Source organism: Alligator mississippiensis, chromosome 2 (assembly GCF_030867095.1).
Source record: "Alligator mississippiensis isolate rAllMis1 chromosome 2, rAllMis1, whole genome shotgun sequence".
Taxonomy (NCBI): domain Eukaryota; kingdom Metazoa; phylum Chordata; order Crocodylia; family Alligatoridae; genus Alligator; species Alligator mississippiensis.
In genome coordinates, this window is record NC_081825.1 from 247,758,871 (window position 1) to 247,784,631 (window position 25,761).

Genomic DNA, 25,761 nt, shown 5'->3' on the forward strand with positions numbered 1-25,761 from the left:
AGGCCCACAATTGAACCAACACTAAAAATAACTTTTTTGTCTATTAAATTTATTTCAGATACTGAAAAATTTATTAACTACAGTCTGCAAAAAGAGAATCTCAGTTTCTCAGCCAAGTGACTCAGCTATAGAAGAGTAGGGTTCTTCTCAATATTAATACGTTCTTTATAAGAGCATGCCTTTCTTCCAACTAGCACCCCTTCAGAGCAGAGGGGACAGAGAGCTGGTCAGAAGACTGGCCAAATTCTAGCGTCCCTCAGAGTTGGGAAGGGGGAGCATCTCTGAAGTTGGCCTCTGCCTCCCCCAACCTTCTTGTGGTTGCCTTTGTGGTCTATATGTGGTACAGAAGGAAGAAACCTATTGCTGCTCATTGCCACTTAGAAGAAAGAATCTTTTCTTTTCTTTTTTTGCTATCTGGCACTCTATTTTCATATAGAGAAAAACCTAGTTCCAGGACTGCCATGTTTACCCTGCTCTGTCAGGAGCATTTAATAGAGAAGGAATCCAGAAAAATAAAGGCCCCCTCTTCCACTGTAAGTACAGGGAGAATGCCATTTTCTTTGTTTCGGTCTTTAGCCATTGCATAATGTTTACAGTAGTTGCTAGAGCAGATTACCAGGGTGTGAGTAGCAGTAGGGAACACTCTAACCCATGTACATGTTGGCAATAAAAGTTAAGAAAGTTGCAGCCTTAAGGTTATATTTATTCCTATATTATAGGCCTTGGACATATGTTCATTTGTAGTGCTACAAAGACACCTTGTAGTGTTTCAAAAATAAATTGCTATAGGAGCGTACACACATGCAGAGCCCCTTGGCTGGAGCAGAACAAATTTGCCTCAAAGGCACACTACAGCAAGAAGGCGTTAAGAGGCTGTGCCCTCCCGTTTCCTCCCTGTGCCCTAGGGGAGTTTGTCAGTGAGGCAGGTCACTGACTGTTGGGGTAGGGGCTGTGTTTTGTAGCTGCTGCTCTTCCCAGCTGTCATCACTACCACATAGGCACCTGCTGTTGCCAGTGCTCCTGTGACACTGGTGGTGCTGGCATTGGTGCTGCTGCTGTGATAGCTTCTGCCAATGTTCCTGCACTGGTGGTGGCAGGACAGCTGTTTCCTAGGGCTGTGTGAAATGGCACTGTTCCATTTTGACATGCATTTTGATGGAACAGTGTTTCATTTTGAATTTTGTTTTGATTCGTTTCGTCGAAACAATTTCGCTGTTTCGACACTGTTTCGACATTTCACCCATATGCTATAATGGGGAAGCTCAAAACAGCCGATAACTTTGTCATTTCTGGCTTGATTTGGATGAAACTTGCAGGAGTGGTAGCTCCTTCTGAGAGCATGAAGCTTGCCAAGTTTCAGGCAGATAGATACAGGGATTTCAGAGAATCTGCACCTCAAATGGTTGACAAGCAAAACTCATGACATGTGTGACATTGTGTGTTAAGGCGCAGCAGGGTGAAAACTGCAGGCTTGCTAGCCCCTGCTGAGGCCACAAAGTCTGCCAGCTTTCGAGGAGATAGGTGCAGGGGCTTCTGGGTTCTGGGGCCCTGCACCCCTGGCTGCTGACAGGCAACACTCGTGACATGGGTGGGTGACACTGTGTGTGTGTTAAGGTACACCCTCACTCAACTGACACCAAGGCAGAAAGCAGGGCAGTTCAAACAATGCTGCCTTTTATGCAGTTTTTCCATCCCTCCCCCAGAGCACTGGGATTGGGAGGACCCTCAGGAAAGGATGACGGTCACTGGACAGCTACACAGTGAATAATGAGAGCGCTCCTTCCCCCCTCCTCCCCCTCCCTCACCTTGCTTTAGTTTCTGTTTCCCTGCAGGCAAGGCCAGCTTGAGCTTTGAAACTCAAAACATTTTGAAAATGTTGAAATATTTCAACTTGCCTCATTTCATTTCGAGGCTGTTTCGAATCTCTCTGTTTCATTTTGATTTTGCTGTTTCGAGCTCGAAACAAGTTGAAACAGCGTCGAAACAAAACTGCTGGCAAAATTTTGCACGGCCCTATTGTTTCCACAGTAGCACTGGCAGTAGGATCCCAGCTCTATGGCAGCTCACCAGGACTAGCTGGTCTGTCAAGGAGCCATCTGCTGTCCTCCCCTCCCCATTGGAAGTGAGGTGGGAGGGAAGAGGCAGAAGACTCTTGGATAATGGGAAACACAGAGAACTCCCCTGCCCCTAGGAGCAAAAATTCATTTTCTTCCATGTCCTGATAAATAGAGAATGTGATGTTTTATCTATGTGTTTGTAACCAAATCCAAAGCTAACTACCACCTGGGATGATGCTTTCATCATCATCATCATCATTATTATAATTGTTGATGTTTTTGTTGTTGGGATCATTATAAATGTGTTCATATTGCTTTTGTTGTTGTTGTGATGGTTATTGTTTATATAAGTTATAATATGGTAGTTGCCAAAAAATAAAATGACAAGTATAGCCCCATTGGAACACTAATAAAGATGAAGTCTAACAGGTTTAAAGTCTAAAATGACCCCTTGTAACTAGGAATCAGGTATAAATGGTACTGTGGCATCTGACTAGACATTGGTTTTGAAGAAGAACTAATTCCTGAATACAGTTCTGGTATCAGTTGCAGCTTTACTTTCTGCACATGCATTGTTTGTAAGTGGGCTTTTAAAAATGTCCAAATTGTAGTCTACTTGCTTTTTAACAGCCTGTGAATGTTCAGAGTATTGAATGCAAATAGAAGGATTGCTTGTGAAATGTGGATATAGAATACCATAAGAGCACTTTTGAAGCAACTTGTGAAGTCTTTATGACAGATTGTATTTTTGAGGTCTGGCGGCAAAGTGCACCAATGTCCTTACTTTTAATAGTCCTACTCTTGAATTCTGTGTGTCAATGAGGAGTCACCACTGGATATTTGTTTCTGCTGTCTGTTTAGCACAACTGGCCACTTTGATCCAAAATAAAGGCTTGAGAGTATATATTAAAATATGTAAGGCATATTGAATAATGTTGAAGATATAATAATAATTAGCATATACATCATGTTTCCATATTAAAGTGCATTATAATCATTAATTTACACTCTGAAGTCTATGAATTGCACATGAAAGGTAGGCAAATCAGCACTGGCCTCAGGTGGCAGATGGGGAGCAGACAGGATAATGTGACATACTCAAGACCACAAGGGTAACTGGAATGATAGCCAACAGACATAATCAAGAGCTCTTGGCTCCCAAACTGTACTTCAGATGTATCTTTCCATATCTAATTATTGTCAGGTTCCTCCTTTCCCTGTTACTTGTTTTAGTGTTTCTCTCTGTAAAATCTCATGGCATCCCTCCTACCAGAGGTAGGGACAATCTCAGGGATAGCTCTGTCAGGCCTTTGGTCAGTGCAGATGTAGTTAGGGATCTTCTGGAAGGGCTGGACATTTTTAAATCTGCAGGTCCAGATGCCCTCCACCCAAGGGTGTTGAGGGAGCTGGTAGGGGTCATCGCGGAGCCCTTGGCCCAGCTGTATGAGCATTTGTGGTCATCTGGCCAGGTGCTGAAGGATCAGAAACTAGTTAATGTGGTCCCAATTTTTAAGAAAGGGAGGAAGGAGGACCCAAGTAACTATAGGCCCATAAGCTGCACCTCAGTGCTCAGGATGATCTTGGAAGCACATCAAGGAGGGGCCAGGAAGATCATCAAGAAGCACATCTGAGGGGGGCCAGCAGGGGAGATCACGCTCAGGGGCAACCAGCATGGGTTCATCAAAGGCAGGTCCTACCTGACCAACCTGATTGCCTTTTATGACCAGGTAACTAAATCCTTGGATGATGGTGTCACTGTGGACATAGTCTTTCTAGACTTTAAGAAGGCCTTTGACACTGTCTCTCACCCCCTCCTCATCAATAAATTAAGCAGCTGTGGCATTGATGCCTACACAGTTGGATGGGTAAAAAATTGGCTGATGGGGTGCACCCAGAAAGTAGTGGTGGACAGGTCGTACTCAACCTGGTGAGATGTGAGCAGTGGGGTACCCCAGGGCTCGGTCCTCGGGCCTGCACTGTTTAATATCTTCATCAGCAACTTGGACGAGGGGGTGGAAAGCACACTGTCCAAGTTTGCTGATGACACTAAGATGTGGGGCGAGGTGGACACACTTGAAGGGAGAGAAGTGCAAATAGATTTAGAGAGACTACAAAAGTGAGCAGATGAGAATAGGATGGGGTTCAATGTAGACAAATGCAGGGTGCTGCACCTTTGGAGAAGGAATCCACAGCATACATACAGGCTGGGGAGTTTTCCTCTCGAAAGCACAGAGGCGGAAAGGGATCTTGGAGTCATTATTGACTCCAAGATGAACATGAGCCACCAATGCCAGACCGCAGCCAGCAAGGCCAGCCATACCTTGTCATGCATCCAAAGATGCATCTCAAGCCAGTCCAGAGAGGTGATACTCCCCCTCTATACGACTTTGGTCAGGCCGCAATTGGAGTACTGTGTCCAGTACTGGGCACCGCACTTCAAGAGGGATTTGGCCAGCCTGGAGAGAGTTCAGAGGAGGGCCACCCGCTTGGTGAGAGGGCAGCAGGACAGGCCCTACGAGGAGAGACTGAGGGACCTGAACTTGTTTGGCCTCAGCAAGAGGAAGCTGAGGGGGGACCTGGTGGCTGCTTACAAACTCATCAGGGGAGATCATCAGTAAATAGGAAGAGCCCTTTTCTCCCCAGCATCACCTGGGGTGATGAGGAACAATGGTAATAATCTGATGGAGAATAGGTTTAGGTTAGAGATCAGAAGGCAATATTTTACAGTTAGGGTGGCCAGAATCTGGAACCAACTTCCCAGGGAAGTGGTTCTCACCCCTACCTTGGGTAAATTCAAAAAGAGGTTAGATGACCACCTGTGTGGGGGTCTTGTGAACCCAGCATTCATTCCTGCCTGTGGCAGGGGGTCAGGCTAGATGATCTGTTCAGGTCCCTTCTGACCCTAGCTACTATGAAACTAGGATCCCAAATTTAAAAGCTTACAACAAAAATATAAAACCATATACTTTTAAATATGTGACCAGATTTTCCACTGAACTGATGGGTGCTCAACATTGTCACAAATTTGGTTCCGTTACTTAGTGCTGAAATGGGAGTTGAGTTCCTTTAATAATTTTGTCCCTGTTATAAGGGACCAAGGCATTTTGAAAACTTTATTCTTTCAGGGAAAAATGTCAAACATTATTAATTTTAAAAATGTCATTAGGAGAAGAATAAATAATAAGGGAGATTATGAATGGCTAAGTATGAGAGTATATAAACATCCAGTTTTTTCCTCAGGTAATAAATACATTTTAGACTGAATAAATTTGCTGGAGGGGATTGCTACAGAGCAGTTGATGAAGAACAGTTACTTTTGTATTTCATTTCTGTTATTTTCCTAAGGTTCTTCTAACAAAATGTCTTTATTCAAATATGTATGCAATTGAACAAACATTTCAAAATGTAGCTTTAACAAAAAGAATTTGCAATCTTAACTTTATTTCAGAAGAGTTACTTAATTTAAAAACAATTAATAATGCTGACCTGTTTGTTTAAATAGGTTTGGTTTTATAATGAGCAAGATGTTTGTTGGAATAAAACAAGTATATTGTGCATTTAAACATCTTGTTTTAAAACCCTGAATTTAACTAAATCATTTTGTATCATTTTAAATACAAACATGGGGAAAGACAAAGGGATTTATCTGGCATGTAAGCCCAATAAGCAGCAGTAAAACCAGTTAATATTCTAAAATATAGTTTCCTTCTGCTACTGTAGTTAACCACAAAGACAGCCAGTTGGATGTTTAAAAGGTGAGGGTGAGGGGAAGAGGGCCTCAAGCTTCCTCAGGTTTCACCTTTTCATTGCACTGCCTGATCATTTAGGGAACAGACTTGTTCCAGACAGCTTTAATTAAACTGTGCTGTGAAACCAGATATAGATCAATGGAAATGATCCATAACAAGAGGCTAATCATGTATTTAACAGTGTTCAGTCCAGTTCAATCACCTTCTACCCTTTCTGTGGCTTTACATTCATGTGCAAAGGCTTGAATGTGTATATGTATTTTTTTTTAATCCATCCCATTAGTGGCCATATGCTTTGGCTTCAAGGGAGACAAGAACTGTCTGCAATCTGCCAGGGATTTAGGGACATCAATAATTTGTGAATAGTCATGTTGGTACTGGTCGAAGGGTTAAGTGCTCTGCACACCCGGGGCACATCTTTTGGGACTGGAACTCTTAGTCAACTGTTAGGAACCTGATCCCCTGTGAGGCATCTCCTTGAAGTACGTGCTGCATGTCAAATCCATACAGCCAAAGCAATGGAGCTTTATTAGCTCAGGGATTTAAAGACCTGTGCTAAGTGATGTAACAATATCTTTTGGTTAAAAAGTGAAGGAAGAGTGTAGTTGTAACATCAAAGCAATTTTTATGTTCTGGGTGAAACGCATGATCTTTTTCCCTGCTCTCATTTTCCTTTTCAGTACAGGCTATTAGTAAGACTGCTTCTCATCTCTGACTGATTGGTGGAAGGTGCTTGTCACCAACAATATCAGGGTAAAGAACTTGATTTGCAAGCATTACACATGTGATCAGTTTAGCTAGCTTTTGCTCATACAGGCAAGGACTGCAGCAGAGAACCTAAAGGTTTTATTTATAAAATGGCAGTGCCAATGTAAAGACTGTTTTGTATAATAGTCCATTGTGATTTCATAAAGGGTCGTTAACATAAAGATCACTTCTAGAAAGCAGTAGTTTCTAATGTAAGATTGTGCCATGTTAAATGTAAGGCTATTAGGTCAGTGTGGAAGGTCATTGCATTATTGATCTGAATTATCTGCCATCCTGTTGTAACCAAAGGACAGTAAAAATAAATAGCATTGCCAGGTAGTGTTTTAAGTCCATTAGGCTCATGTCAGTTTCCAGTAGTGTCAGTCTTCCTAAACATTTTCATGTTTCCTTCAGTTGTCCCCAGTTTGAGAGAAACTTCTGGGAGCAGTCTTCAATGGGATTTAGTCTGAAGAATATACCTCAATTACTCTTGAACTTGATCGGAGTTATAGATAGTTCCCCTCTTTGGAGTAATTCTGAGTAGAAATATGTAGTATTAAATGCAATTCAAAATGAAAATAAATACAGCATTTGCTGCTACTTAACTGCTTTGTAAATGAATTTCAGTATTTTATATCACAATTCCCAGGTCTGGTTCAGGGTATATTAAAATGATAGTTTGAGACTAGCATAAATCATTGTTGAGATGTTCATTTCCCCACAGCCCTGACACCCACTGTCACTGTCCTCTGTGAGACACAATATTTGTTCCCATTTCCATTATGTTTCTCCTTCTCAGAAAAGTATTTATTGAAATGTTGTGCAATTGACCAAATGTTTCAAAATGTAGCTTTAACAAAAATAACTTCCAACCTTAACTTCATTTCAGCAAAGTTACTTAATTTTAAAACAGTAATGCTGGCTCTAGTTATTATTTACCTAAAGGCATAATTTGACGGAAAAAACTTAAGAAGTTTGTGCATGTTAGTGCTATATAGGTTTTAAAAAAATGAGTAGTATAAACTGATTGAAAGGAGAAACTAATGCTTTATTTTTAATAAATGAAACATGTAGCCTTGTATTATTGTACTGAATCAATTGTACCCACTTGGACTGATGCAGCTTTATTAATTTTGCAGTACCTCCTCCAGTACTTTAGCTTAGAGTTAATAGATTTCATAGACATTAGGTCTGGAAGGGACCTTGCAAGATCATCAGGTTCAGCCCCCTATCCAAGGGACAGGAAATCAGTTGAGGTCAGATCACCCCACCAAGATAAGTATCCAAGCATTTCTTAAAGGTATCCAGAGTAGGTGCTTGCACCACTTCTGTGGGAAGAGTATTCCAGACTCTGGAGACACAGACGGTAAAGAAGTTTTTCCATGTGCCCAGTCTAAAATGGTCTTCCAGCAGTTTGTGGCCATTAGACCTTGTCTTCCCTTGGGGTGTCCTGGTGATCAGATGTTCTCCCAGTTCCTGATGCACACCCCTTATATACTTGCAGGCTGCCACCAAGTCTCCCCTGAGTCTTCACTTCTCCAAGCTGAAGAGTCCCATGCCTCTCAGCCTTTCCTCATAAGGCCTGTTCTCTTGACCTCTAATCATGCATATGGCTATCCTCTGGGCTCTCAAACTTCTTCACAACCTTTCTAAAGTATGGAGCCCAGAATTGGATGCAGTACTACAGCTGTGGCCTCACCAAGGCCAAGTAAAGTGGGAGGATGACTTCTTGGGTCTGGCTTGAGTTGCAGCAGTAAATGCAAGACAGAGTTTTATTTGTTTTGCTGACTGCGGCATCACATTGGTGGCTCATGTTCATCTTGTGGTCAGTCATGATCCCCCAAGTCTCTTTCGGTCATGGTGCTAGTGAGTGTGTTCAGTTGTCCCTCTTTTGTACCAGGTAAAAATTTCAGATTTGTGCACCTTCACTTTTAAACTAAAAAAAAAGAGTTAGTGTTTAGAGTAGAAAACTCATGTTTAAGCCCCTATTTGCACATGTATTAAGACAGCCAAAAGTGCAAGTACCCTGTTTTTTCACCTATAATTCAATTGCATGTCCAAAAAGCAAGGTGCAGTTTACAGCTGCATAAGGCGCAAAAGGTTGTTTGTGTGTTTGTTTGTTTAAATCCAAATGTGGCCCTTTTTGGCTAACTAGAGCAAGTTTTCTCAAGAGAATGCATTAACATCAGTAACTTGGACCATCCTAATTTTCCAAAAGAATTAAGTTGTTTCAGAATTGTACCCCTGTCATGGTGGGTTTTAGTGTTCACATATTCTGCAAAAACCTAGATAGACAGGATTTTCTAAATAAAAAAATTTTAAAAATAAACTTTCCTTTTAAAAAAAAACCCCTTGTTTTAAAAATGTAAGTGCAGTCACCATTTTCCTTTGAGCTGACAACTTTCTATCTATTTTCACCTAGTACTTTCTGAGCCCATTTAGTTATGAAGTTCCCCAAAACTGGAATTCCAAAATGAAATGTTAGCTGACCCTTAATTACAGTGTCACCACAGAATTTCTGTGATACATAGACTGAGTTGCTTATTACACAGAACATGAAGTCCTTTGACCCCTGAGGTGAATATTGATCTTAGGTTCACTTCTGTCAATATTCATATCTTATGTAAACAATTTTCAATGCAAAATAACTCAGCAGCACTTTAGTGGTCTTAATCTGTTCCTGTGGTTGCAGCATCAATGCAGTAACATTGTAGTTAGGAAAGAGTATACCTGGGAAGTAACAACAGTGGTACAATCCTGGCCCTGCTGAAGGCAAAATTCCTATTTTTAAAAGAGGAATTTTACCCAATACAAGTTAACATTTTGATTGAACTGTATATTCATAGTTTCACAGTCAGTGGGGAAAAAAATTAAACTTTGACACTCTTCATGTTCAGCCCTCTTTACACTCTGTCTAGCCAAGAATTTGTAATGTTATAAAGTATCACTAGAATCATAGATGTTAAAGACACAAAAACCCTATTAAAACTAAAGTCATGCAGCTTACTCCATGCCATATTAGAATGTTCTCTACAATTTATAGAAAATAATTTCTAGAATTTTTTCCAATATTATTTTAAAAGTACTATGTGGGCCTATCTACATGTGCATTAATGCACTGTTCCTAATGCTCATTAAATTTACTACCTCCAATGTGAGGTACTTAATGAGCATTAGGCTGCCCTAATGCGCAGTGCCGAAAGCACAGGTTTTTTAAGTGCCGCTTAATGCACAATAGCCTATTTTACGGCGCATTAGCATAATTGCACAATTTTCTACGTGACACTTTAATGCTGAGTAAAATAGGCTGCTGCTCATTAAAGCACATGTGTAGACATGCCCTGTGACTGGATTCCCACCACTTCTGTAAAGCTGCTACATTTCCTAATACATCTTACTTCAAGGGTGTTTTTTGTATTCAGCTTCCATTCTGTAGGTTTTTTCCATTCTTGTCCTCTCCACAAAAGAACGTCTTGCTTCATTGATCTTCATTTCGTATATCACATTAAGTCCACTCCCCTGTGTAAAAATTCATAGACTATTGTCATGTCTCCTCATAGTCATCAACTAGCTAGCCTATAGAAGTTTAATTGTTTTATTTTGTGCCATAAAGTGGTCATTATAGGCCTCTAATCATATATGTTCCTCTACTCAAGATTCCTTCCTGTGGCTTTAACCCCGTTAAATCTTATGCAGCAGTTTCATAATGGACTACTAAGCATTTAATGTAATTGTACATATCTAGAATTTGATTGCATTGCTTTGACTGACTGTAAAGATGGCTTGATAACACTTTTTTTCAAAAATTAATTGAGCCAAACATTATGCCAGAATGCACCAGACAACATGCAATACATGTTGGTAGCATGGGTGCAGCTGAGAGCTGAATTTGACCTCGTAGCTCTAGACAGCTATTATCTGTATATCAGGAGTTACAGAGACAGCCAGCACATACCATCATTGAATTGCAGCCTTACAAACTGCCATCTCCTGTTGTTATTCATGTGTTTAAAGTCAAGCAGCATGTTTAAGAGCTTTGCTGAATCATGGGCAGAGAGTTCATTAACAGTAGCATAACTGAGGGAAGGGGTAACTAGGGCAGTTGCCCCAGGCACTGCCTTTGTAGAGGGGCACAAAAATAATTGCCACCACAGTAGCAGCTGATTGCACTGCCAGAGTCAGCACCACATCAGCTGTCACTGGCCCTTGCATCGTGGCTGCCCCAGGCACAGAGCTGCCCTGCTACTCCTCTGTTCAGAAATTTGTAGTCAAGCCTAAAATCCATCCTTAGGCTTTTATGAAGAGTTAGTGAGCCTTCAGTTCAGAATAAACTGAACTACAGCTACGAGCTTCTCTTCCCTTTCTCATATTTTGGGCTGTTCAGAGCCCTTCTATTGTTTTCTTGCACATATTTGTATTTGCAGTAGAAAATTCATTTGCTAAATAACTGAAACATGACAAATTCATGAGTCTTTTTGTTCCCATTTTAGGACTGCAAGAATCGCTTGAAAAACAACTGGGCAAGAATACTCCAGCACTGATTCTCGTACCTGTGATGGATTTACCTGACAGGGAATTTATCCGTATAGTATGTTGGCTCAGCTAGGAGTTTAGAACTGATTCCACCAAGAAGAGAGCAAAGGAAAGAACTGTCCTTGATTTTGCTGAATATTTTCATTAAAATCATGATTTTCATTGTTTGTTTGGAGCAAAGTTAAACATAAAATATCAGCAGCTTTATGAATAATGCTTGATTGTATATGACCTTCTCAGCTTTTGGATGAACAATAAACATTAAAAAATATATTGTCCTATTTTCTGGCTCAGTTCTAGAGTCTGTTTTGGTACATAATAGCAGTCATAGGCAGATTAGAGAAGATGGCAGTGATTTCATTCCCTCCAGTCCTTTAATTGATTATAGTAAGGTCTGGTCACACTAGACCTGTTGTAATTTAGGGGCATTCTTTTGTGGATCAGTAGATTAGTTCCAGTAGTCTTAAAGGTTTCTTCCCTGGATATGCTGACTGCAGGGCAGATCCTGAGGGCCTTACTCATGGCCATACAGTGACCCTCAACTACACTGGTGAACAGTCACTAACACCAGAAAATATAACACACATTCAGCCAATATGAATAATGGAGGTCACAGTTTCTGCTTCTACACAGCTTTTACTCAAACTCCCATTAAAGTAAAAAAAAAAAAAAAATCAGGATTTGCCGCCTTGTTTCAGAGGCAATACTGAATATTTTTATACATTTTATCTTTTTTAGAACTCATATTTTAAGACTGCTAGTATTCCCTCAGGCTCCAATCTCATTCCCAGGAGGTCAACAGGAATTTTACGTCTTCTGTCCTTGATGTAGGATTTGACTCAAGAGCAAAGCTTTCATTAACTTCACTGAGGCCAAAATTTTACCTTGTATTTGTTAAAGGGTCAGTATATTAATTAAACCTTTTTAATGAAGTTGAGAGAGCCCATTCTCAGGCTTTCTGTAAAATTAAACCATGGGGAAGCAAGTAAGGTTTCCAACTCCATGTTACATCTCCACACATTCTCCTCTTAACTTGTCACTAAGGCAATTATTTTTTAAGAAAATAAAATCTGGTTCATACTTGTGATTATCTTTGGATGAGCTATAGTTACGAGCTAGCTCTCCCTTAAACCAGTATAAATCTGAAACCATTCCATGGAAGTCAGTGATATGACATTAAATTTACAATGGTAAGTCTGAGAGATTAATTTAGCCCTGTAGCTTAACTTTCTCCCTGTTCCCACTTCTGTGCTTGGTAGCTCGTACAAATTCAGTCAATAAAGATGAGAAGATCTTCCTCTGATCATTGCCTTCCATGTCTGCCATACCGTGCTGACTGCAATCTGGGAATTCGACTGTTAAATGTCATTGTTCTTTATCACTACAGCAAGGAAGCAGAGCAGCCACTGCTTAAAGTAAGGATTATTTTTACCATGGTTATACAAATACTTTTAGAAGAAAAGAGCTAGGTACCACAATACAGTGCAAATACTTACACAGACTTAAGCTAGGATTCCCCAAGAAGAAGGGAAAGACTCAGGTCTGCAGGAGGTGCTGTTAAAACACAGTTGTTGAGGAGTATATTTGGACATATTTAGATTAGACTGTGACATAGATCACCATTGCTCTTTCCCATGGTCAGATATATATATATTTGCCTCTCTTTCAGGATCCTTAAAAAGTGAACTATTTTAGCTGTTGCACTGTAAAGCATGGCCCATCTTTGAAGCAAATATAGTGAGAGGTGAGGTGGACAGAAAATTCTTGGGGATGAGGAGATTTAATATTACACAAAGATGTGGAAGAGGCATGAGTTTGCCCACCTATGTCTCCTATCACATTCACCTTTCCATACTGATCTTCAAAAGAGGGATCCCAATATATTTATCTCAGTATTTGTACTACAATAAGTAATATTATATACTCAGAGGTAACAGAATACTCAGTGACATCATTTTGCCTGTTGTCATCCACATTTCAAACCTCCAACTAGCCTTTTTTTAATCCCAGTGTAGGTGCTGAAAAGTGGTAAAGCGGGTCCAAGGAATACTGCAACCACGATATCACTGTACCCAGGAATTATTTTTCTTTTTTGAAGCAGCTAGAAGTACTTTAACATGTTACCTTTGTGAATAAATAAAAAAAGAAAAAGCTGCTTTTCATGCTGACTGTCTCCTTGAAAGACTTCATACACCTTCTCCGTGGTGTGAGTAACTAAGGTTAGAAGCTGGGCTTGCTGAGTTTTAAATATAAACAAGGCAGTTTGTTCAATATTGATATGCAAGGCAGGTGAGTAAAATGCCGCTCTGTATAGAGACCTAAGACTTTTATAGCAGAAGGAAATGTCTTAACACCTTTTTTATCTGCCTTATGCTGTGGTACTTTCATCATAACTACCTGGCCCTGCTGTGAATAAGTTTCACAGAGCTCTTTTTCAGTCTCTTTGTAACCAGTGTTAGCTCCTGGTATGTGCGTGTGTGAGGAGGGGAGATGGAATAAGGGAGCTAATATTTGAAATTTATAAACGCACTTTTTTACCGTAGGTTTGACACAGCTGTAGAGTTTACCTAGGCAGGTTTTGATCTTTGGTGTGTAAATACATATGCTGTGGTAAGACATCAGTTTTGAGGGCTTTTATATATATATATATATATATAAAAACATAAATTCTTCTGTTTCTTTGATTGTTATTAAACCCTCAGGAAAATTTACGATTTATTCATGTTATGACACGAAAGGTATGCTGATGAAGATCCCAGCACTGAAAGTACAAATGTGGGGAAGACTCATTTCAGGCCAACAGGAAAGCTGTGTTAACAGTCAGGGGGAAATGACTAAAAAACGTAACCCAGTGACATGATTTCTTTTGTTGCCCTTGCCTATTGTATCAAGAGTCAGAATATGGTATTTTTTTTATTTAAGATCTATTTCCTGTATTGGTCTCAATGTCAGTGAAATTTGTCTTTTGCATTTTTAAGAAATTTCTGCATTTAATTGAACAGGAATAAGTTATAACGAAATGACCAGGTTCAACTGCAGGAGAAAAACTGATTTAATAACTTTTGTGTTTTACTCATTTCCAAACCTGGTGATGGCTACAGTACCACTGAGCCTTTACAGTGCACATGGCTAAGCTGCCATAAAGCCATCAGAGCTGATCTTCCTAAATAGGTTTAAAAATGACATTGAGATATTTTAAGCAGAGATTATTTAATTTTTTCCCCTTCAAGTTTTATAGTTAGGTGATTCAAGAGCTGATTTGTTACATCAGATAGTATTGGTACGTCTTTCCGCTCAGCTTTCAGAAGACTTACAGGCATTGGAAGCAGAATGTCTCCTGGGTATAAGAGAGGTGATCTGAAGCAGCTATTCTCCTTCAAGGACATTCTGTTCAATCCATTATCTCCTGCCTGTGTGCAATAGTCTAGTCTATCAAAATACAGTGATTGAATAAAACTTTTATTTCAAATAAATGAATACATTGATTTAATAAAAGGTTTGTACTGTATGGTATAATAGTTCTCCAAATGAACACTGAAATCCAAAAACGTAAAACTTTTCACGTGTCCAAGTTAAATCATGCCACTTCGTTCAGAATGGATTTGCTTCTACAAACCCAGAATTTTCAGTGTGTTAAAATAAAGTTCTTCTGATTTGTCTGATTAATAGCTGGCACTTATTCTTTAGCCTTTTTAAGTAACCTGTTTTTACTATTATAAGTATGTCTGGCACTGGAAATACATATTAAGAACACTTGACAATTTACTAATTTATGATGTCTTTAGTTGTATTTTAATATTTTTGGCAGGCCAACCAGTGTTGATGTATTAGCCAAGCATTCAAAATACAGACTTGAGATCTTGAAAGCTTATTTTTCCAACTTTCATCAGAACACTGAATATTTTTGACATATTTTAAAATTTAATTTTAAAAAACAGACTGGGTACCTGTGAACTGAACCCTTATGTTACATGCAAGTGCCCTTTTACCAATGACTCACTGCTCAGGATTTTTTGGCTTCATCTTTTATGTAATTTATTCTTGGGTAGATTTTTCCCATTGTTGCTTCTCTTTCTGTTCACCTGTTCACTTTTGATACCGTTCTGTTTAAATTGTCAAGGTGTCCCCCTGCTCATTGCTGGAATCACATTCATTTCAGGATTAATTTAAAAACAACTGTCTTTTAAAAAAAAAACAAAAATAATCCTGTATAGACTTCCTCCAGACTATCTCATTATACCACCTCTTCTCATCAAGTACAAGCTCCGTCTCTCTCCCTCCAAAGAATCCAATTAGCGCTGGTAGGAGAGAGTCACCTTCTCTGCCGCTCATGCCTTCTTGAATCTCACCATCTTGCTGACTCTCCACATCATTTGAAATCTCTGCAAGCCAGTTTGCCCTTGTTCAGTCTAAGTTTTCTGTGCTGTTGTTATTGTTCATCTTAAGGATCATATCATTTAAAGCCATTTGAAATAGAGTTGGCGTAATTCAAAGCATTTTATGAGTATTTCAAAGAACACATTGTGTGAAGTAAAGTTGTAATGTTCTGAAGTGTTCTCTGTTCTTTCAGAAATCCTGGTCCTTTTTCAAGTTAGGCAGATGTTCAGCTCAAAGGTGATAACATGAAAAAAACAGGATGGATGAAGGGGAGAAATCAGAAAGGTGGAAAAAATGCTAGAAAATGGATATTCTGCTAAACATTGAGGACAGCTATGATATAATGAACTGTTTGTCAAGAGGGGTAGGAGACAGGTGTTTGGGATTCTGATTCTGCCACTGATTTACATTTGCATTTGGGTATGTCACTTAACTTCCTCCTGCCTCAGTTTCCATGTTGATTATATTGTTTCCCTACCTTTGTAAAACTCCTGCTGCCAGAGCACTCTAAAGCTCAGTGTTCTAGTCCTGTGTCTGAACCCAAAGTTTAGATGAGTTTAACAACATAAGAATTAAAATAATACTGTGGTGAAAGCTATGGACACCAATTGGCTTGTGCACAATCTTAAATTTGTCTGGTATAGTATTTGCAGCAGCTGTTCATCGCAGGAGGATTCTCTGTAATCCTGGATAACATCAATTATTTTCTTTTACATTTTATACTGTGTTTCATCCCAGGTGTTCCCAGGTTTTTTGGTTTGGTTTGTTTTTGGTTTTTTTTACAAATTCTGTATATGGAATTCACAGCAGCTACTAGCATAGTGTTTAACAGCACAAAGCAACAACAATGCACACTACATGACAATGCAGATCCAGGCCTCAAAGATCCCAGATGCAAAGGAAACATTTCGATTCTGCGATGCAGAGGGTAGCACTGAGAAGTGTGTAACCCATGTACCAATCCATGTACCCAGAAAAACCCTGCTATGTCAGTCCCCCATCCCCAGCAAAGTTACTTTCACCGCCAGCTCCCTTGTAAGATATTGTAGTCTTGAAACTTCTAGAGCAACCCATTTTGCATCATTTTCTGTGTCTCAAAAGACAATTTCATCATTATACCTGTTATAAGGGTAAGGATAAGTCATTCTTCAGTTTGTCTGACAGGCAGAGGCTCATACATTCCTCATGTCATTTTTGTTATTGAGAACTATTTAAGATTTTGTTTCACTGCATCGTTGTTATACCCCAACTTTTCAAGATCACTGTTCTGTTAGATAAGAGTTCTGCCATTGTATCAGAGCTGTGCTCTTGACTTATACCTGGCAGAAGCCTGACCTCTCCTTCTCTGACTCCTATATTATGTTGGAAGCTGTCTTATGAATTTACTCACAAGAACAGTAGCCCTGATTTTGTCAGAAGAAATGTGTTTATCTGACATCAAATTCCTCTTGTTACATCAGAGCTGAGATCCAGTCCACTCTGTAGCTCATACATTCAAATCAAAGCCTTTCCTATAACTTTGTGATGAGGTCTGATTAAGGAAAAACTGGATCAAATGGCTATCTCTTTGTGACCAAATGGGAGATTGTGCACAGCCTTAATGCAATGACCACTGAGTTTTAAAAAAGTGTTTTTTATAAGAGCAAGAACTAGGTGGAAAAAGGCAAGGAGGAAGACAGCACTAAAGCAAAAGTAGTATTAGCAACTAGTCAGGAAGCTATGAATATTCTTTATTTATTGGATGGCTGTGGAGAAATGGGCCATGGACTGCCACCTCAGTCTTGGTGTTTCATCAGGAAAATAATAAGAAATCAAGGACCAAGAAAAAATAAATATTGTATCCAAGAAAAAGATCATTATAATGGCGTTTAAACATATCTCTGTTTCATTAAACATATTTAGAGAGATAATGCAAAACTGCCTTCAGTCCATGTGCTGTATGCTGCACAAATTAGCAAAGATACTGCCTACAGAAGTTTTTGCTGGGCAGTCACCTTGAAAGGGAATAATACAGGAGATAAAAAGGAAGCCATCGTCTTTTTGCCATGTTGCTATATATGAGACATCTGCCCTAGGTATCCCAAAAGAACGAATAAATGGTAACAACAGACTGTGGGTGGACAGCTGCAGACTGCAATATTCTATAATGTTGCCCTTGATTTCTTTAACAATGGAACAAAAATATGTGGGTATTCAGAGCCAAAGTTTTGATGCAGGCCACCGCATTGATTGGTACAGATCTTGTTAAAAACTAACAAACTATTTAAATACTGAAAGTCACAATATCCCCTTATTGATGTTCAGATTAAGCAGAGTGAGACATAACTCTCTTTATAGTGCAATCCCCAGTGCAGACAAAAAGCTTTTGCAGGTTGAGATCCTGCCACTCACATAATTATTTTGAGAAAAACAGCTCTGATACTTCAGTTCCCATACTTCAGAAGAGGAATGGAAACATTAGGAAAAGTTTTCTCTTTGATGTAGAATATGCTGCCACTTTTTTGTTATTAAAATAGGAGCTAACTTTAAATAAATAAAATTTTGCCTGGAGGCTTCTGAAAACTAATGTTGTGTTTTGACAGTGTCATTTTTCTGATTCCTGAAAGCGTTATGTGAGTTAACTTAGGACTTCATCACGATTTTCCTCTGTGCTACATACAGTAAATTATTTGTCTCCCATTTTTATTTGATATCTCTTTTAACAGACACACACACACACACACACACACACACACTACTTCACAACTTTATTGGAGACAGTTGTGACCCAACACCTTTTCTCCCTCCTCTATAGGGCAGGTGTACATCAGTCCCTTTGTGAATATGCTGGATGGACAGAGGGAGCATGGGTTTGGGAACCTGTTATCACTGGTTTTCACTGGGTGAAGTGGATGAAAAGCAATCTTCTTTGAACATCCTTGAAAGGGAAAACCAATGAAGAAAGGTCACACAAAAGAGATGAGAGAACCATCTTTTAAAAAGCTACCTTCAAAGAATATGCAATTTGTGTGTAATGCCTCTTTAATTGGGCTTGTAGGTTTTATATGCTCTAAATTCATGGCTTGCTATAAAAGATATTGATGTAAGGAAGATATAGGACTTCCAAAAGAAGCAGGTAGTGTTCAAATAACAGCTGATTTGAGACCCCCATTATTTGATGATAATTTATGGCCCTCTTTAAAAAAAGCAAAGATTCTTTTAGGTGTATGCTCAACTAGAAAACTCAAATAATGTGTGCTTAGTGAGTGAAAAAAGATTGCTAACAGCATAGTGTGTCTTACAGCATAAAGTGCAACCCTAAAATTACACATTGCTGAGCATTCTTAATGTGCTGTGAGCAATTTCATATACTGTATTTCAAATACTGGGTGCACACTCTAATATGTACATATATCAGTGGTGGTCAAACTTTTTGACACGTCACAGTGTGATTTCAACCTGTAACTATTGTTGGCCAAAGGACTTCCTTTCCATTTTGTGGTTTGGAAATTTTATTTGTTCCTCACTGGAATGAAAACATCCGTTTAAACATTTTTGCAAAACAGAATTTTCAAAACATCTGTTTTACTGATTGAAACAGCTCTCTCAGCTTCTCTCTCTCTTTCACCCCCCCCCCCCTGCTGAAATGAGCAGGGTGTCTTGGACCTCAGAAAGCTTTCTTTTGAGAACTTTTCAAAGTTGGCATGTCTCAGAAAATGTTGCCTCTTCAACCAAATAGTATATGTGTGATCAACTCTAGCTATAGGTCTGATCCATCACTCTTTTGTAGTAGCCATTAACAAAAGTAGTTGGGGGCCTAAAAGGTCAAATGTTTTAGAGAGAGAAGAACTGTTAGATTCTGATCTTGGCTATGCCAAATTATCTTCATGGCCTGAAGCAAAGCACTGAGAAGCTCTGTGCCTCAGCTTTCCCATCTGTAAAATGAGCTTGTGAATTTTTTGAAGAGTTCATTAATCACTGAACTTTTAAGACAGTGCTTTTAAGGTATTATGTAAGTACCAAATTTTATTACTGGGGTGGTTGGAAAGAAGAAAGTGCCAAAGGCTGCTTAGGTCCATAATAGTTTCAAGTAGTAATACTGTGGCAGGCAATTTCAGGCCAACACAGGCCTTACAGTTCTAATTAAAGGAGGAAAATGTTACCCCAGAGGGAGAGGTGGCCCCTGACAAAAGCTTATAAACAGAGAGCTTCAATTTGAAAAGTGCTCTGCCAGAAATTCTCTCTTCTCCTTCCCTTTTCTTTTTCTATCCACTCCTCCAGTTTCCGACGTGTTTGTCTGCCTTCCACTTTGTCACAGTGTTCTGTTTTTTCAGGTAGTTTCTCATCTGTCCCTTCCTCTTTTTTGGTGTTTCTTTTTTCCTTCTTCCCTTCTCTCTATCATTTCTTTCACCCTTTGTTGTTGTTTCTTATTTATTTGCCTTCTCTCCTCTCCATCCCATGCTGCTTTTGTCTGTCCTGCCCAATCTCCACTGTTGCTCTCACTCCCTCTTTTTGGTGCAAGGGAGCTATCCTGCAGAAGCTGGACCAGGAGGCAGCAGCACTTGCAGAAGAGAGAAGAGCTGTGTCTCCACTGAATTCAGCACTTGATCCCAGGAAGTTTCTTGCTGAATCATTTCAAGGTACCTTAAAGAATTGGGGTAGACTGGAAAGCAGACACACAGGTGAGCTGTGGCTCACTGTTGGGCTGCATCAAAAGCCTCTGACAGCGTGTGCAAACAAGCATGTGCGTGCGGTATGTGGCACAGCAGACCTGTCTGCTATGCTGCACACTTCACTCACCGCACAGGCAGGTGTTCCCTGTGCTACTAATCTGCAGCGCAGTGAGGAATTTTGACACCAGGAGATCCTGGTGTCAAAAAACCCCAAGCCTAAAAAAACCAGGGTGGTGCACGTAATGGCAGTGTTCGCCACCTGAAACTGGAGCCTGGCCAGCCAGAGCCATGCTCCAGCTGCCAGCCAGGCTCCCTGCTGCTGGATCTCCGTAACTGCAGCCCCTGGAGGCTCCCAGTACCCTAAGCAATGCTGCTGGAGCCAGCCCAGGTGCTGGCCCCCCTCCCCTACTCGACCCAAGGCAACATGCCACATGCCAGAGCACACATGCACGGGTGTTCCCCAGGGACACGTAGCAGTACATATTGTGCAGCTGCTGTTTGTCCCTGGGGAATCACGTTCCTGCTTGTGGGGACACGCTCTGAGGGTTTCGCTTGGCCCTTCTTAGCAATCTGATTGCTTTTTCCAAACTTTCCTTGAAATGTTTACCAGATTCCTAAGCAAATTCTCCCTAATCTCACTCAGAATGTAATTGGCATTCACCAACTAAGCTCAGTGATGAATTAATTATTTGAGTTGCCTTTGCTGATGCTGAAAATGTTAGGTGTGATTTCAGAAGCATCTTGTGACTTAAAGCACAATTCATTGCTCATTACCAGGATTTAGCATGCTCTGAGCAAGAGAATGGTTGGGGAAGACTTTTTGTCAAGACTCGTGGGCAAAAAAGAGAAGCAGGATAGAACAGCCTTCAGTGCCTTTAAAAATCCCACACTTAGTCCCCTAACCAATTGCAACCCAGAAGCAAGGAGTGAAGAAATTTGTTCCCTCTTAGTTTGATCCAAGATTTCCATGATTCATTAAGAGGGGTATAAAGGTAGAGAGAACCTGACACAAAAATGGATATATTAGAAGCCATGTATGAATCCCTTGCTCTCTTCCTGCTAACTGTAGCTGCATTTTCAAGGATGCTCAGCACTCATTTATGTACCACTGTAACTGGTCTGATGTTTAAAAAACAGTTAATTGTGTTGAGTGCAGAGTTTCTTTGCAAATATAACCTTCTGACTAAATAAGACCTGATCTCTTTCAAAATTTGGCTCTCATCATGGATGCTGAGCACTTAGTACTCTGATGCTAACTATTGTGTCACGTACCGTTGCTTAAGCCATAGGTTACATCATTGGGTAGATGTGATCAAGTTGAAAAAGCTTACATATGAGAACATTTTAACTATTCCATCAGCAGGAGATGCTGCAGTTGCAGTGATAGAATCATAGAAGAGAAAACTAGGGTTGGAAGGGAGATCAGGAGGTCATCTAGTCCTCAAAGCAGGACCATCCCCACTAGATCAACCCAGCCAAGGCTTTGTCTAGCTGGATCTTAAAAACCTTCAGGAATGGAGATTGCACAACCTGTCTAGATAATCTGTTTCAGTGCCTTGCTACCCTCCTGGTGAGAAAGTTCTTAATATCAGGAGGTATGATCTGTAGTGTCACTTTTATATCTCGTCTTGAAAGAGAAATCTGAGATGAAACTTCTTCACAATGTGTAATAGGCTGCACAAATATAAACTAAGACCCAAGAGGGGTGCTGTAAGCATTTTGTCTTTTCCTTTCTTTGGTGTCTGACTTTCTTCTGCCTGTAATTAAGATTTCAGTAAACTCACAAACATCTTTTAACAGTAGTTCTCTACATTTTCCCTGTTCTTGGCTCTTCCTGCTATATTCAGTGGACAATGCTGCCCTCAAGTGTCTAAGAGATGAAAGACAAGTGAGCATTATTTTTTTTAAATGACACTTTCCAGTTTTGGTTTTTCTCTTCTATTTCAGCATAAGCTCTGGACAAATGCCAAACAAACAATTTTTGGAATTGTTAATATAAGCCTCAATATTAAATATTAACCTCCTACATGTGTATAATATGCAGTGTTAAAAGAATATTGTAAATTCCAAGATCTTTTTTTGCAAGCACTAAATAAAGCCCTTAAGATTTGCTCTTAGTATAATTATCCTGGGTACCTTGCAGAAATGTACTATGTAGGAAGTGAGTTTCCTTAGGTAGCATACAGGGTAGAATCGATATTGAAATTAACGTTGCATTTACCTGTTTGGACTGTTAGTTTTATGTTAATTTATGTATACCTTGGAATGTGTGTGTGTGTGTGTGTGTGTGTGTGTGTGTGTGTGTGTGTGTGTGTGTGTGTATATATATATATATATATATATATATATATATATATATTTTCCAGTATTGGAAATTCAAATGTTAGAACCAAATTTCAATGTGGTATGCAAAGAGATTTGTGTGAGGACAGGTGGACAGGATTGTATCAGGAAAAATAACCAATGGGAGGGTTTATGAGTCTGCTTATCTCCTTGCACTTTTGTGTTGGATGCTTTGTCAAGCTAAAATTTCTTCCATATGTTCCTTACACCCACTTATACACCCACCTACACACACTTAGAATTTACCAACATACTTTGTGTCATTGCTGAATTAAACCCCCATACCATCATTCAAATCAAATAAAACAAGCAGCTGTTTTCTTTCATCAAAGCGAACATCTTTTGACTTGGTACATCGTAGTATTTGAAAGAAATAAGTTGTGGGGTGTTGCATGTGTGACCCCACATAAAAGGCCAAGGCTTGGATTTAGATGCATATTGAAGCACTTTGGGCCAGTCAAGTTAGGATGGCTTACAGCAGGGCTGTCCAGCTTCTAAGTGGCTGGGGGCAGAGAGGCCACAAACCATAAAGGCCACACTGGTGTGAGCCATCAGATCCCAAGGCTGTACACCATGCATGACCCAGTGGGCACTCCCCTACCCCATTGCACAAAGCATGCATGCAGGCTGGTGGGGGCTTCTCTTCCCTGCTGTGCTGCACAGCACACTGACCCACCTCACCTGCAGCTCTCCTGTGGCACCATGCCTCATAGCTCTAGGCTGCAGGCTCCCCCAGCTCCACAGGCAGCACCACACAGCTCCATCCCACCCCCAGGGCTGGGTCAGGTAGCAGAAGCCAGAGGAGGGAAGGGAGCCCCAATACCCTGGCTGCAGCTGGAGTGATAGGGGTACCATTGCCTGGGTGAGAGCACAAAAGGTGGCATATTAAGCCCTTGGGAGCCACCTGCAGCCTGCAACAAATAGTTAGACAGCCTCACCTAGAACAGGACTTTTCCTTATAGACCAAGGGTTTAGGGCCATTCCAAGCAATGGCAGATTGAGCTCATTAATCATTTGGACCCAGGAATGGCACGATTTACATTTATAGGCTAAAAAAAATATTTTTACTTACATAAAAAATAAACATGCTTGAGACCCAGTGCTTAGCCAAACTTAGAGCCACTGTTCTATTTTAGGACACTACTAACAGCATGGCCAAAAAGCACAGAAGGTGGAAATTCTGGTCAGGATTGGTTCCAACTGTAGTGTATTGCATTCTGAATTGGATACATGGGACCTAGTTTACTAAATTCAATCTACACAAGATGCTACATCGCCATAGTGACGAATAACAGCGACATAGCTCATTGCTATGGCAATGTAGCATCAGCGGGCACAAACCATGAGACCAATGCTACTGCACTGTAGCAATGAGTTACTGTGCAGCAGCATGGGAAAAGACGCATGTGGAGGTTACTGGCTGTTACTGTGAAGTCGTTTATTACTTGCTTAAGCCCAGCACATGTAGACACACCCAAAGGGTAGCAAATGGCAGGAGGGCAGGCTTTGTACTGAGGCCCAAGAGTAGTGATTCTCAGTCAAGGTGCCATGGTACCCTGGGATGCTGTGAGATCATTTTAAGAGTGTCTTCCAGTATTTGCATTCTTATGTATACACAAGATGAACCCAAAGATTTCAAACAGAAATCCATAGTGTCAAAATCATTCTGATCTCTTGTGGTCTTTCTGCATTCCTTGCAACAGAAGACTTGCTCTATTATTTTTCTGTAGTCAAAAAACAAGTCAAAACTAAGAGCTGACATTTTCTGAGGAGATGTCTTGACTCCGAAAAGGCTAAGGGGAACTGAGCAAAGTGAAGGCCTAGCAGTACCCTTAGCCCTTTCTACTTTCTTTCTGTGGCACATTTTTCTAGGAACAATTCTTAGTTGTTTATAGATGGTGAGTGGTTATTTTATGGCTAGTGGTATATAGAGGGACATAGAGTAGACATTCTTGAGGGCCCCTCCCTATATATCATCAATATCCCTTGTCTATATATTGCAGATAACTAAACTATATGAATCAGGTAGTCTTGTTCAGACCAATGTTCCTTGAATCAAAGTTTTGGTCAAGTATGGAGGCTGTGGGACCTAAAGATGTCAATAGAAATTCCTGTTGTTCTCAATAGGCATGTCTATATGTGCAATTACGTTGCATTAAATTTACTGCGCAGTAAGTGTTTTTTAGGCCGGTGCAGCTGTTAAAGCATGCAGCTGTTAAAGCATAGTAACGTTGTGTGTGGACTGACTTGGGACTAAAGTTAATCCATCTACACATGCGTTACTGCGCAGTAACTAATTGGGTGTAAATTCGATACCAAGTCAGCGTAAGTTACCATATTTACTGTGCAGTACAGGCGTATGCATGTAAACATGTGCCCATACTGCGCAGTCATTTTGGTTACTGTGCAGTAAATGCATGTGTAGGCACGCTCAATGACAGGTAAAGTGAAACAGAGCAAGAACGGAAAGAATGCTGAACGTGCCTGAAGAACCATATTGGTTGTAGGGATTCAAGTTGCAATGAAGCATGGCCACTCTTGCCTGCTCTACCATCTCTACCCATTCTCAGCCCTGTAATGTGCTCTTCTGTATAGTCATTAGTGGGAATCTAAAGGAACACTTCCCAACAGGATTATGGGTAGTATTGGTGAAGGACGCAAAGGGAGAAAGTGCTGTAGCAACAGTAACTCCATTATACATATGGGAAATTGAGAAATAACTACATCCACAAAGGGGACGTAGGTTAAGCATTGTAATGCCCAACTCCGAGATGCCCTGCTTGCCTAGTAGGATCTACACTCCTGAGTTACATGATGTACTGGGAGAGTTACATGCCTAAAATGAGATTCTAGACAGTCAGCATGATGACTGGAAAGCCACCTAACTTAGCCTGTAGTAAATACCAAGGAGAGGGTCAGGACCTAAGTTCTCAACCCTTCAAAAGGATTTAGGTATTTGAGGATGAGTCTCTTTCTCAGTGTTGTCTGTCAGAGTTGTTCCTCTTTGTATAAAATATTTAAATATTTGCTTTACTGAGAGACTGAGAATGACTCTACAGCTGAGTAATATGGCATGCATATAAGGGAGTTAGATGGCAGCTGAGTGGTTTAGGTTTTAAGGACCTAAATTTTGGATTTAGGCTCATAAAGTGACAGTTAAGCACCTAGGTTCCTTTTTTGGATCTCATAAATAGCCCAGGGTCAGCCAGCAGTTCACAGACAGAGAAAAAGAAAACCCAATCAATTTAATAATCTTCTATCCTCTGCATTAAGCACTAGGCATACTGTCCCTTTTCAAGTTGT

The 25,761-nt window shown here is 40.2% G+C and overlaps 1 protein-coding gene across 3 annotated transcripts in view; it reads left to right on the top strand.

Moving 5' to 3' along the window:
* DPH6 (diphthamine biosynthesis 6) overlaps positions 1-11,367 on the top strand; it is a 425,610-nt gene extending 414,243 nt beyond the window's left edge. For all 3 annotated transcript variants that reach the window (XM_019496211.2, XM_019496209.2, XM_059723009.1), the window contains one exon: positions 11,044-11,367. In XM_019496211.2, coding sequence (XP_019351756.1) covers positions 11,044-11,094 — 51 coding nt within the window. In that variant the 3' untranslated portion in view covers positions 11,095-11,367. The remainder of the gene's footprint in view (positions 1-11,043) is intronic.
* Positions 11,368-25,761: the final 14,394 nt, after the last annotated feature.